The following is a 14,112-nucleotide window of genomic DNA, read 5'->3' as shown; positions in this document are numbered from 1 at the left end:
CTTGTTTTTTTTTTTTCCCCCCCCCCTTTTTTTTTTTTTTTTTCCCTCCTTTTTTTTTTTTTAACCTTTTTTCTCGGGTTTTTTTTTTTTTTTTTAACGGCCTATATACACAGCGGAGCCCTCATTAACGACACCTGCAGCAACACCTCACGCTAATTAGGACCTGGGGGGGGGGGGGGAGGTTGGGGGGGGGGCTCTGCGCAAAGTAGGGGAGGGGGGTGAAGGGTTCGGGGGGGGGGGGGGGAACCAAACTGAAAGAAAACCCCGAAAGCGTTTTTTTCACAAGCGGCCCTAAACTACAGCGGGAACGAAAGAAAAAGGAGGAAAATTAATAATAATTAACGAAAAAAAAAAGGCGATTTGCTTTTAGATGGGGGTGGAGGGGGGGGGAGGGGGGGTTCATTTTGGGGGGGGGGGTCGGAGCCGGCGCCGGGCGGCGCCCGCCGGGGGGTCCGCGTAGCACCAATGGGGCGCAGCGCCGCCTAGCGGAGGAGCCCCGCTATTGCACTTCGTTTCTCTGCTCTTTTTTTCCTCTGAAAATGGGCTTTTTTTTAGGGGGGGGGTCGATGTGTAATCGGGGGGGGGGGGGGTCATGGGGGGCCATGGGGGGTAATGGGGGCAGAGGTGAGGGTGGTTAGGGCGGCAATGGGGGGTAATGGGGGAGGGGGGGGGCAATGAGGGGGAAATATAGGGGCAGTGGGGGGTGGGGATGGGGGGGCAATGTAGGAAATGGGGGGGAAGGGAGGGCAATGGGGGGGCATTGGGGGGAGGGGGCAATCGGGGGCAAGGGGGGGATAGAGGGGCAATTAGGGGAGTCAATGGGGGGGCAATGGGGGGGGGGCTGTGCGGCTCTGGAGATGAGAAATGAGAGAGGGGAGGAATTGGGGGGGGGGGGAAGAAAGGAGGGATTTGGGGGGAAAAAGGGGGGGTTTGGGGGAAAAAAAAGGGATTTGAGGCAAAAAAAGAGGAATTTGGGGAGAAGCGAGAGGTTTGGGGAAAGAAAGGAGGGATTTGGGGCCAAAATGTGGGATTTGGGGAAAGAAAGGAGAGGTTTGGGGATAAGGAGGGATTGGGGGAATGGGGGTGGGGGAAAGGAGGGATTTGGGGAAAAGGAATTTGGGAAATGAGGGGTTTGGGGCAAAAACGGAGGATTTGGGGGAAATTGAGAGGTTTGGGGAAAGAAAGGAGGGATTTGGGGGAAAAAAGGAGAGATTTGGGAAAGAGGTTTGGGAAAAAGGAAAGTTTGGGGGCAAAAAGGGGAGATTGGGGAAAAGTGGGGTTTAGAAAAGAGGAAATCGGGGCAAACATGGGGAGGTTTGGGTACAAATGAGGGATTTGGGGGGGATAAAAAAAGGAGGAATTTGGGACAAACCCCAACGGCCCGGGGTGGGGGGGGGTTGAGGGGGGGGGGGCATCATCTCAATGGGAGCAAAGCCAAAAAAAAACCCCACCAAAAATCGATGGGTGCAGCCAGAGCTCCGCCACTGTGCTGCACCATTCCCAAAACAACCCCCCCCCCCCCGCCCCACCCCTCGGGTTTAAGTGCTTATGGGACACGGTGGGGGGGGGGCGGGGGGGGGTCCCACAGCCCCGCATTGAGAATTGCACACGAGAATTTCCTACGTTGGGGAGGGGGGTGGAAGGGAAAAAAGTTGGGGGGGGGGGAGGGGGGGAAAATAACGACCCCCCCCCTCCCCCCCCCCCAAAGTCTCAGAGCCCCTTCCAGGCACTGCTGCACCGGGGGGGGGGAGGGGGCACTGCGGAGGGGGGGGCTCCGTAGTGTGAGTTAAGTGCAAAGGGAGAGCATCCCGGACCCCCCCACCCCCCCCAAAATTGGGCAATGTGGGTTTTGTTTCCTTTTTTTTTGTTTTTTTTTTTTGGGGGGGGGGAGTGATTTCCCCCCCCCCCAATGGAGAAAAAGGAGGAGGAAAAAAGGCATAAAAAGAAAAAAAAAAAAAAAAAAAAAGTGGAAGCGTCCATCGAGCAAAGAGTGGGGGGGGGGGGGGGGAGGGGGGGGGGCGGGTATTGAGGGGGGGGGCGCGGGGGGGGGGGGCAAAAGGCGCTTAAAAATTCTATGCTTTGTCATTAAAAAACCCAAAAAAAAAAAAAAAAAAAACCAAACAGAGCTTCAACCCAAAGCGATGATAACACAGAGAGCGGGGGCTGAGCGGGGCCAAAAGGAGCCACCGCACAACCTGGGGGGGGGGGGGGGGGGAGAAACAAGGGGAGGGTCTGGGGTGAGGGGGGGTTGTTGTCTTTTTTCTGCCCCCTGTGTGGCTTGGGGGGGGGGGGGAGGGGGGGCAGCAGGCGCTATTTCTGTCCGCTGATGGACTGCGATATGGAGCGGGGGGGGATCATGTCCAGGAGGTACTCGCGCTGCCGGTCCGCCAGGCTGGACGCTTTGTGCCCCCCGATGCCGGCGTTCAGATACGCGATGTTAACGCCTGCATGGGAGAGAAGAAAGGGGGAAGCGTGGGCTTGTAACCCCCCCCCACACACACGCACCCCAGACCCCCCACCAAAATACCCCATTTCGGGGTCGTTACCTGGCATGCCGAGCAGCCCCCCCGCCACCGAGAGCTGCGGCGCCTGCGCGAAGTTGGAGAGCATGGAGCGGGCCGAGGTGGGGATGCCACGCTGCAGGGAGCTCTGGGGCTGCGGAGCCTGTGGGGGGAGAGGGGGGGGGTGAGTGGGGGGGCCCTGCCTCGTGGTGTTGAGATGGTGGAGGGGGGGGGGGGGCTGGGTGAGGTCCCACCGACCGCCGGTGGATCGTCGGCTGAGCAACGGGCGGCCACGGGCCAGCAGTGTGCCTGCAGGGCCAGGAAGGCCGATGGTTGACCAAAGATTTACCAAATGTTGACCAGCAGCCAGCCACGAGCCAGCAGTGCGCCCTCCTGGACAGGAAGGCCAATGGTTGACCAACAGTTGGCCAATGGTTGACCAAATGTTGACCAATAGCCAGCCACGAGCCAGCACTGTGCCCTCCTGGACAGGAAGGCCAATGGTTGACCAACAGTTGACCAATGGTTGACCAATGGTTGACCAAAGATTTACCAAATGTTGACCAAACAGCCAGCCATGAGCCAGCACTGTGCCTGCAGGGCCAGGAAGGCCAATGGTTGACTAACAGTTGGCCAACAGTTGACCAATGGTTGACCAAAGATTTACCAAATGTTGACCAGCAGCCAGCCACGAGCCAGCAATGCGCCCTCCTGGACAGGAAGGCCAATGGTTGACCAACAGTTGACCAATGGTTGACCAAAGATTTACCAAATGTTGACCAAACAGCCAGCCACGAGCCAGCACTGTGCCCTCCTGGACAGGAAGGCCAATGGTTGACTAACAGTTGGCCAACAGTTGACCAATGGTTGACCAAAGATTTACCAAATGTTGACCAGCAGCCAGCCACGAGCCAGCAGTGTGCACTCCTGGACAGGAAGGCCAATGGTTGACCAATAGTTGACCAATGGTTGACCAAAGATTTACCAAATGTTGACCAGCAGCCAGCCATGAGCCAGCAGTACGCCCTCCTGGACAGGAAGGCCAACGGTTGACCAATGGTTGACCAAAGATTTACCAAAGATTTACCAAATGTTGACCAGCAGCCAGCCACGAGCCAGCAGTGCGCCCTCCTGGACAGGAAGGCCAATGGTTGACCAATAGTTGACCAATGGTTGACCAAAGATTTACCAAATGTTGACCAAACAGCCAGCCACGAGCCAGCACTGTGCCCTCCTGGACAGGAAGGCCAATGGTTGACTAACAGTTGGCCAACAGTTGACCAATGGTTGACCAAAGATTTACCAAATGTTGACCAGCAGCCAGCCACGAGCCAGCAGTGTGCACTCCTGGACAGGAAGGCCAATGGTTGACCAATAGTTGACCAATGGTTGACCAAAGATTTACCAAATGTTGACCAGCAGCCAGCCATGAGCCAGCAGTACGCCCTCCTGGACAGGAAGGCCAACGGTTGACCAATGGTTGACCAAAGATTTACCAAAGATTTACCAAATGTTGACCAACAGCCAGCCACGAGCCAGCAGTGTGCACTCCTGGACAGGAAGGCCAACGGTTGACCAACAGTTGACCAACCACTGACCAACAGTTGACCAACAATTGACCAACCACTGACCAACAGCTGACCAACAGCTGACCAACCATTGACCAACAGCTGACCAATGGTTGACCAATGGCTTACCAAAGACTGACCAACCACTGACCAACAATTGACCAACAGTTGACCAACCACTGACCAACAGTTGACCAACAGCCAGTCACAAGTCAGCAGTGCCTGCAGGGCCGGGAAGGCCAATGGTTGACCATACCTTGACCAAAGATCGGCCAACCATTGACCAACAGTTGACCAATCATTGACCAACAGCTGGCCAGCCACAAGCCAGCACTGAACCCTCTTGGGCAGGAAGGCCAACAGTTGACCAAACATTTACCAACCATCCACCAAACGTTGACCAAACATTGATGAACCACTGACCAACAGTTGACCAACAGCCAGCCACGAGCCAGAAGTGCACCTGCATGGCCAGGAAAACCAATGGCTGACCAATGGTTGACCAATCATCAACCAAACACTGACCAACAGTACACCAATGGTTGACCAAAGGCTGACATACAGCTTGCCATGAGCCAACAGTTGGCCCTCCTGGACAGGAAGGCCAATGGTTGACCAACAGTTGACCAATGGTTGACCAACAGTCAACCAGTGGTTGACCAACAGCAGACCAACACTTGGCGAAACGCTGACCAATCGTTGACCAACAGCTGACCAACGGTCAACCAACATTCAACCAACAGCTGATCAACGGTTGACCAATGGTCAACCAATGGTGGACCAAACATTTACCAATGACTGACCAACAGCTGACCAATGACTGACCAGCAGCTGACCAATGGTTGACCAAACGTTGACCAATGGTTGACCAACAGTTGACCAATGGTTGACCAGCAGTTGACCAATGGTTGACCAGCAGTTGACCAATGGTTGACCAAACGTTGACCAATGGTTGACCAACAGTTGACCAATGGTTGACCAGCAGTTGACCAATGGTTGACCAGCAGTTGACCAATGGTTGACCAATGGTTGACCAAACGTTGACCAATGGTTGACCAACAGTTGACCAATGGTTGACCAGCAGTTGACCAATGGTTGACCAAACGTTGACCAATGGTTGACCAACAGTTGACCAATGGTTGACCAGCAGTTGACCAATGGTTGACCAATGGTTGACCAAACGTTGACCAATGGTTGACCAACAGTTGACCAATGGTTGACCAGCAGTTGACCAATGGTTGACCAAACGTTGACCAATGGTTGACCAACAGTTGACCAATGGTTGACCAGCAGTTGACCAATGGTTGACCAAACGTTGACCAATGGTTGACCAACAGTTGACCAATGGTTGACCAGCAGTTGACCAATGGTTGACCAAACGTTGACCAATGCTTGACCAACAGTTGACCAAGTGTTGACCAACAGACAAACAACGGTCGACCAACAGCTGACCAATGGTTCATCAAATGTTGACCAATGGTTGACCAACGGTTGCTCAACTGTTGACCAAACTTTTACCAATGACAGATCAACAGTTGACCAAACACTGACCAACAGCTGACCAACAGCTGACTAAATGTTGACCAACATCTGAACATGAGGAAGATCTCCATGTGGCAGAGAGCCGCACGGAGCCCCGCTGAGTCGGGGAGGGTCTCCAACCCACCTGGGTTTGTACACAACCTGCTGCAGGGGGGCGGGACCCCAGAACCCCACAGAAAACATCCCCAGCTCGGAGCCCCGCTGCCGCTCACCTGCCGGAGTGTGTGGTGCCTCATCATGTTCTCCTGTTTGCTGACGCTGGAAACGGCCGGAGCCGCGGTGGGGGACAGGGCTGCCTGCTGCTGCAACCTCTGCTCGATTTCCTGCAAGAACGCAGCGGCAGCAACCCTCAGAGCCAGAGCAGCGGGGCTGAAGCTCACCCCCTAACCCCCCAACATGGGGGAAGGGAGCCCACCCACCCCCCTGGGCCGCTCTGTGCACCCAAGGCTGCGGTGGAATTTTCAGCACAGCCCTGCAGCCCCAGGACGGTTCCAACCATCAGCAGCCGCCTTCCCTTCGCGTTCAGCTCTCCGGGTTTCACTTCACACCGTTCACCGACAGCAAATTCGGGTTTGTTTCACCCCGGGGCCTCCCAACAGGTTCAGCCACGCCGTTTTGCTGCAGGGATTCACAGCCCCCCCCCTCCCTCCCTCCGCAGCCACGTGAGCGGGGAGAAAAGTGCTTCAGTGCTCCCCCCCTCCCCACACCCCGGGAAGCCGCAGCCCACGCGGGGGGAGCAGCAGCTGTCCTGACTCAGCCCTCAGCCCCCCGCTGCTGTCAGCAGGATGGCACCAGTCCAGCAGGAACACGTGGGAAGGGGGGGAAGGCAGAGCTGCTTCGCCACCAGGATGGCTGTTCGGGGCCTGGAGCAAAAGCTGGGGGATCCCAAGGGTGGGCAATCCTAAGGGTGGGCAACCCTAAGGGTGGGCAACCCCAAGGGTGGGCAACTCCAAGGGTGGGCAACTCCAAGGGTGGGCAACCCCAAGGGTGGGCAACCCTAAGGGTGGGCAACTCCAAGGGTGGGCAACCCCAAGGGTGGGCAACCCTAAGGGTGGGCAACCCCAAAGGTGGGCAACCCTAAGGGTGGGCAACTCCAAGGGTGGGCAACCCTAAGGGTGAGCAACTCCAAGGGTGGGCAACCCTAAGGGTGGGCAACTCCAAGGGTGGGCAACCCCAAGGGTGGGCAACCCTTAAAGTGGGCAACCCCAAAAGTGGGCAACCCCAAGGGTGGGCAACCCTAAGGGTGGGCAACTCCAAGGGTGGGCAACCCCAAGGGTGGGCAACCCTAAGGTTGGGCAACTCCAAGGGTGGGCAACCCCAAGGGTGGACAACCCCGTGGAGGGGCAAACCCAAAGGTGGGCAAACCCAAAGGTGGGCAACCCCAAAGGTGGGCAACCCCAAGGGTGGGCAACCCCAAGGGTGGGCAACCCAAAGGTGGGCAACCCTAAGGGCAGGCAACCCCAAGGGTGGACAACTCCGTGGAGGGGCAAACCCAAAGGTGGGCAACCCCAAAAGTGGGCAACCCCAAGGGTGGGCAACCCCAAGGGTGGGCACCCCAAAGGTGGGCAACCCCAGGGATGGGCAACCCCAGAAGTGGGCAACCCCAAGGGTGGGAAACCCCACAGAGGGGCAAACCCAAAGGTGGGCAAGCCCACGGAGGAGCAACCCCAAAAGTGGGCATCCCCAAGGGCGGACAACCCCAAGGGCGGGCAACCCCAAGGGTGGGCAACCCTTAAAGTGGGCAACCCCAAGGGTGGACAACCCCAAAAGTGGGCAACCCCAAAGGAGGGCAACCCCATGGGTGGGCAACCCCAAGGGAGGGCAACCCCAAGGGCGGACAAACCCAAGGGTGGGCAACCCTTAAAGTGGGCAACCCCAAGGGTGGACAACCCCAAAAGTGGGCAACCCCAAAGGAGGGCAACCCCAAGGGTGGGCAACCCCAAAAGTGGGCAACCCCAAGGGTGGGCAACCCCAAGGGTGGACAACTCCGTGGAGGGGCAACCCCAAGGGTGGGCAACCCCAAGGGTGGGCACCCCAAAGGTGGGCAACCCCAGGGATGGGCAACCCCAAGGGTGGGAAACCCCACAGAGGGGCAAACCCAAAGGTGGGCAAGCCCACGGAGGAGCAACCCCAAAAGTGGGCATCCCCAAGGGCGGACAACCCTAAGGGCGGGCAACCCCAAGGGTGGGCAACCCTTAAAGTGGGCAACCCCAAGGGTGGACAACCCCAAAAGTGGGCAACCCCAAAGGAGGGCAACCCCATGGGTGGGCAACCCCAAGGGAGGGCAACCCCAAGGGCGGACAAACCCAAGGGAGGGCAACCCTTAAAGTGGGCAACCCCAAGGGTGGACAACCCCAAAAGTGGGCAACTCCAAAGGAGGGCAACCCCAAGGGTGGGCAACCCCAAGGGTGGGCAACCCCAAGGGAGGACAACCCCAAGGGTGGGCAACCCCAAAAGTGAGCAACCCCAAGGGCGGACAACCCCAAGGGTGGGCAACCCCAAGTGAGGGCAACCCCAAGGGTGGGCAACCCTTAAAGTGGGCAACCCCAAAAGTGGGCATCCCCAAGGGAGGACAACCCCAAGGGTGGGCAACCCCAAAAGTGAGCAACCCCAAGGGTGGGCAACCCCAAGGGTGGGCAACCCCAAGGGTGGGCAACCCCAAAAGTGAGCAACCCCAAGGGTGGGCAACCCCAAGGGTGGGCAACCCCAAGGGCGGACAACCCCACAAAGGAGCACCCACAGCTCCTGGAGAACGAGGGACCCCCACCCCTGGGGACGCGCAGTGGGAGGACGGAGCGGCGGCCGCGGCGCCGTGGCTTTGCTCACCTGCTCCTGCTGCAAAGCTTTCACGAAGGCGTTCTTCAGCCTGTTGGTGTGCTCTGCCTTCAGAGCCTTCTTCTGGTTGGACGTCATGCACTGCTCGCAGAGGATCTTCCCGTTCTTCTCCTGCTTCCAGTGCGGGGTGAAGTCGGTGCGGCACTGAGCGCAGACGAAGGGCTCCACGCGCAGGAAGGACGCGCAGCTCTTCCCTGCAGCACAGCGGGGGCTCACAGTGCTCACGGCGCAGGGGCGCACGGAGGGCACTGAGCCCACGCTGCTGCCCCCCGATTGCTCCCCCGTCTCCCTTCTGCAGGGGCTGCTGCCCCAAAAACGCCCCGTGGGATTCACGGAACCCAATTTGCTCCGTTCTGTCACCGGTGACTCGTCCGGTTCCCATGGAAACGGGTGGCAGAGCCCCAAATTGGGGCGAGGTGCTCACAAACAGCCACGGGGAGGGGACACAAGTGAGGCACGGAGCCCAGCGCGCACAGCCGTGGGGCTCGGAGGGTTTTGCATGTGGGCTCCCCCAGCATTTGGGCTCAGCAGATCCCTGTGCCTCCTGCCGGGCGGGTTGCACCGGCTGCAGAGCTCCAGGGCACAGCTGGGGCTGCATGCATGCAGCACTGCAGGGCTGGGAGCTGCAGGGGGGAGGAACGGCTGTTTGTGAGGGTGGGTGGCGACAGGACGAGGGGAACGGTGTTAAAGTGAGCCAGGGAGGTTTGGGTTGGATGTGAGGAGGAAGTTTTTCCCCCAGAGGGTGGTGAGGCACTGGAACAGGTTGCCCAAGGAGGCTGTGGATCCCCATCCCTGCAGGCATTCGAGGCCAGGCTGGATGTGGCTCTGGGCAGCCTGGGCTGCTGGTTGGTGACCTGCACACAGCAGGGGTTGGAACTGATGGCCATCGTGGTCCTTTGCAACCCAGGCCATTCTATGAGCCTATGATTCTATGAGTCAATGATTCCATGGGTCCTTATGGCACCCCGTGGGTCCCTGTGGCACCCTATGGATCCTTATGGCACCCTATGGATCCCTATGGCACCCTATGGATCCCTATGGCACCCTGTGGTTCTCAGGGCAGCCTGGGCTGCTGGTTGGTGACCTGCACACAGCAGGGGGTTGGAATGAGATGAGCATTGTGATCCTTTTCAACCCCTTCTATGGGTCAGTGATTCTATGAGTCCTAATGGCACCCTGTGGGTCCCTAAGGCACCCTATAGGGTTTTATGGCACCTTGTGGGTTCTCAGGGCAGCCTGGGCTGCTGGTTGGTGACCCTGCACACAGCAGGGGGTTGGAACTGATGGCCATCGTGGTCCTTTGCAACCCAGGCCATTCTAGGATTCCATGAACTGCTCACAAGCACCCCGGCTGCAGGTTTGGGGGGGTTGCAAAGCAAGAAGGGGACCGAGAGGAGGGGGGGCAGAGGCAGAGAAAAGCCCCCAGGCTCACCTTGGCTATCGATAACGCTCTGCACCACCTCCTCCAGCCCCACCATGTAGATGAACTCGCTGTTGGCTGCGCTGGGCAGGAAGTGGAGCAGCGGCGCGGGCGGTTTTGGGGGTGGGATCTCCAGCAGGGTTTTCTCCAGCTGTTTGCGCAGGGCCAGCTTGGCGGCCGCCTGCGAGTTGGCGGCGTCGCTCAGAGCGCTGGGGCTGGGGAGCGGGGAGGAAACCCGGTTCACAGTGCCAGGCTGGATGTGAGAGGCAAGGTTCATGTAGATGGCTGAAGACGACGTACGCTGGCAAGGAACAGAAGAACTCGATTGCTGGAGAGGAAGAGCAGAGGGGGATTAAGGCGAGGAGAGGCTCCGAGGACGGAGCTGTGCTCTCCAGCCCTTCGAGGAGCCGCCTGCCGCACTCCCGCGTGCTGAGCCCGGCACACCAGGACCGGTCCTGGCACCCAATGGGTGCCGTGGGGCCGGAGGATGTGCTGGCAGCCCCCGTTTTGTCCCTCCTGCTGCCAGCCCGCGGCCATCCCTCCTATGCAAGAGCTCCACGCGCACCAATTCCCTCCTCTTTTGGGAGCCCTGGTGGATCAGACGCTGGCCATGAGCTGGCAGTGTGAGCTTGCAGCCTGGAAGCCAACTGTGCTCTGGGCTGCATTAAAAACGAGGTGGCAGCAGGGACAGGGAGGTGACGTCCCCCTCTGCTCGGCTCTTGTGGGGCCCCATCTGCAGCGCTGCGTCCAGGCCTGGGGCCCCCAGGAAGGACGTGGAGCTCTGGGAGCGGGTCCAGAGGAGGGCACTGAGATGGTGAAAGGGTCAGTGGGATGGTGAGAGGGCTGAGCACCTCTGCTACGAGGACAGGCTGAGGGAACTGGGGTTGTTCAGCTGGGAGAAGAAAAGGTTCCATGGGGACCTGATTGTGGCCTTCCAGTGTTTGAAGGGAGCGGACGAACAGGAGGGGAACGGCTGTTTGTGAGGGTGGGTGGCGACAGGACGAGGGGAACGGTGTTAAAGTGAGCCAGGGAGGTTTGGGTTGGATGTGAGGAGGAAGTTTTTCCCCCAGAGGTGGGGAGGCAGTGGAACAGGTTGCCCAAGGAGGCTGTGGATCCCCATCCCTGCAGGCATTCGAGGCCAGGCTGGATGTGGCTCTGGGCAGCCTGGGCTGCTGGTTGGTGACCTGCACACAGCAGGGGTTGGAACTGATGGCCATCGTGGTCCTTTGCAACCCAGGCCGTTCTATGAGCCTATGATTCTATGAGTCAATGATTCCATGGGTCCTTATGGGGCCCCGTGGGTCCTTATGGCACCCTGTGGGTCCCTATGGCACACTGTAGGGTCTTATGGCACCCTATGGATCCTTATGGCACCCTGTGGGTCCCTACAGCACCCTATAGGGTCTTATGGCACCCTGTGGGTCCCTAAGGCACCCTATAGGGTCTTATGGCACCCTGAGGGTCTCTATGGCACACTACAGGGTCTTATGGCACCCTGTGGGTCCCTACAGCACCCTATAGGGTCTTATGGCACCCTGTGGGTCCCTAAGGCACCCTATAGGGTCTTATGGCACCCTGTGGGTCCCTAAGGCACCCTATAGGGTCTTATGGCACCTTGTGGTTCTCAGGGCAGCCTGGGCTGCTGGTTGGTGACCTGCACACAGCAGGGGTTGGAACTGATGGTCACTGTGCTCCTTTGCAACCCAGGCCATCCTACGATTCTACGACTCCTCCATTTAAACAGCTGCAGCCTCTGCTCACCCAGTGCTTCCCAGCTCCCTCTGCGGCCAAACCCCACCAGACCCCCAGGAACGGCTCCGTACCGGCTGGTAGTTGATGGCTGGATTCATGCTTGGAGTTGTAGTGCGGATGAGGCCAGGCTTAGGAGGAACGCGCTGCCCCTGCAGCTGGGCAGGGTTTGGAGCAATCACACGCTGAGACATAAGCATATGGGGCAGGGTCGTGTTTGTGGCAGACCTAATGACACTGTGACCCTGGCAAGAGGGGAAATGGGAGTTAGGAAAAGGACTGGAGGCAGAGAGGAGCGGCGGGGTCTGCAACAGCAAAGCAGCTCCACCTGCATGCAGTGCAGGTTACCCCCAGAGCTGACCTACTGCTCGAAGGACTTAACTCTTCTCCGAGTTGTTCTTTGCTGTAAATAATCACATTTGTTTGGCTTGGAACAAAGGAGCACAAAGGGAAGGAGCTCATTATGGCTGCAGAGGGGTGAGAACTGCACCTGAGTGGGGACAGGGCTGAGAGCTGCACCCAGGAGCAGCAGGATGGGTTGGGGTGATGCTCCAGGCACACTCATGGCACCAAACACACACACACAATAAATCTGAACACACACACACAATAAATCCAACCACGCTGATGCGATGGGCGTGCAGAAACACACAGCTCTCCCAGTGCAGAGCTCGGAGCTGCCGGGATGAGGGCCCCGTTTTCCTTCTCAAAGATCCGAAACCTTCAGCTGCCTCCCATCTGCCCGCCTCTCTCTTCTCTCCCCTCCCCTTTTTTAAAACTCGAGATGAAGTTCTTCATTGTCACACGCAGCAACTCTTCACAAAGGCTGCACAAACAATGCGTTTCCTCTTCCCCTGAAGCCCATTTCCTTTACCAGCCCCATCCCACTGCGAAGCCACAATAGACTTGACCCCACCATCGTTGCCATAGCAAAGAAAACAAATGCCACAAACAAAGGAGAGGGTTCATGGAGGGAGTAAGCGATCGGCAGATGCCTTTGGCCGAGGCAGGAGGGAGGGAAGGCAGGAGGGAAGGGATCACAGCTCCGTGTGCCCCACATCCCTGCCGCAGAGCCAAAGGGACACGGCTGCCCACTCCGGGACAACGCTGGCAGCCCCGAAAAGCTGTGTGCGTCCACCCCGAGGTGAGGCTCAGAGCTCATCCCATCGGGCTCCCATCTATGGGACCCCCAGGACACAGGAAGGCTCAGCAGACGACGCTCTGCTCCGCTCCGCTGCCCCGGGGCGCTTCCCAAAGAAGGCAAACCTCTCCATGCCACGCTTTGCATTTTTCTTCTCCCCTTCCTTGGACCCTTCCATCCCGCGGCTCAGCTGACCAAAAGCTGAGCAGCTTCTCCTGCGTCTCTCACCCCTGGGCGGCAGACAGCTTCCCCCAGCATCCCCACCACCATCAGCACCGCCGTCCCCCCCCAGCTGCGCTGCTCAGCATCTCCCGCAGCACAGAGCTTTGCTGCAGCCCTGCCCAGCTGCTGCCCGCTGCTCCTATTCCCTCCGTGACCGCAGCGCTGATACCTGCAGCTCCTGCAGCCAACACAGATCACTGACAGCGTGGACACAAAGCGCACAGAGCTCAGCCCAGTGCTGGAACCGGGTCACGAAGGCTCACCTGTAATGTCCTTAAGTTCTGAGGCTCGACCCCCTGAGCTCCAGGCCTGGAGGGCAGCTTGGACAGTCCCTGCTGTCCCACGTGAGCAGGAGATGGCTGGATGATAGACGCTGCATTCTGGACAACCGGAGTCTGGATGGAGAGAAAACAAACAGCAGCATCAGTGTGAGACGCCCGGAGGGGAAATCCATTGGAACCGCAGCAATCGATGCACGATCCGAAGCTGGGGATGCAGAGCTGCAGCAGCCACACCGACCTCACGGCAGCAGGACAGCTGCACCACGGTAGGACAAACGTGCAGCAGAGGAAAGCCTGAGCACCACGAGCCATCAGCCCTGCGCAGCGCCGCACCCCACCCGGCCCCACGCTGAGCTGCACCTTCTGTACCACGTTCTCCTTCTGCAGCTGGCTCTGCCTCAGCTTCTTCAGCAGCACGAGCCTGGCCTCCTCCAGCCGCAGCTCATCCCGGAGCTGCTTGATGAGCTGCTGCCTCTCCTCTATGCTCTTCCCCTGGGAGGAGGAGGAAAGTCGGTCAGAGCCGACGGCGCTGGGAGCCGAGCTGCGCCCCAGTGCCGAGAGCAACGGGAAGCACGAAGGTGTGGGAGCAGCTCGGGCGAAGGTGGGATCCCTTACCTTGAACATCTCCAGGTTGGCTGCCTTCAGCCTTTCCTCCATGCGGGAGCTGGAGCGGGGGCTGGAGGCCTCGTTGTCGGAGAGGACGATGATGTCGGGGGAAGGGGTGAGCCGGCCCCGGTCCTGGTCACTGCCAGCAGAAGGGAGAAATGGGGCTGAGCTGCACGGCAGCCGCGGGGGGCCGTGACCCCACAGCCCCCCCCCCCCCCCCCGCAGACCCACTGCGAAGGGCTCCCAT

At 58.9% G+C, this 14,112-nt stretch overlaps 1 protein-coding gene across 5 annotated transcripts in view; it reads right to left on the bottom strand.

Moving 5' to 3' along the window:
- Window positions 1-2,280: 2,280 nt before the first annotated feature.
- GATAD2B (GATA zinc finger domain containing 2B) overlaps window positions 2,281-14,112 on the bottom strand; it is a 34,051-nt gene continuing 22,219 nt past the window's right edge. For 3 of the 5 annotated variants that reach the window (XM_085209853.1, XM_085209857.1, XM_085209858.1), the window contains 9 exons: window positions 13,875-14,004; window positions 13,620-13,751; window positions 13,242-13,373; window positions 11,690-11,860; window positions 9,879-10,194; window positions 8,438-8,640; window positions 5,824-5,934; window positions 2,547-2,664; window positions 2,281-2,444 (listed from right to left, as the gene is read on the bottom strand). In XM_085209853.1, the coding sequence (XP_085065979.1) occupies window positions 2,311-2,444; window positions 2,547-2,664; window positions 5,824-5,934; window positions 8,438-8,640; window positions 9,879-10,194; window positions 11,690-11,860; window positions 13,242-13,373; window positions 13,620-13,751; window positions 13,875-14,004 (1,447 nt within the window). In that variant the 3' untranslated portion in view covers window positions 2,281-2,310. The remainder of the gene's footprint in view (window positions 2,445-2,546; window positions 2,665-5,823; window positions 5,935-8,437; window positions 8,641-9,878; window positions 10,195-11,689; window positions 11,861-13,241; window positions 13,374-13,619; window positions 13,752-13,874; window positions 14,005-14,112) is intronic. The other 2 variants (XM_085209855.1, XM_085209854.1) reach the window with 2 other exon arrangements.

The sequence above is a fragment of the Meleagris gallopavo genome, chromosome 27 (genome assembly GCF_905368555.1).
Source record: "Meleagris gallopavo chromosome 27, MGAL_WU_HG_1.1, whole genome shotgun sequence".
In the NCBI taxonomy this organism is placed as follows: domain Eukaryota; kingdom Metazoa; phylum Chordata; class Aves; order Galliformes; family Phasianidae; genus Meleagris; species Meleagris gallopavo.
This window is presented reverse-complemented; position numbering and strand designations above follow the sequence as displayed.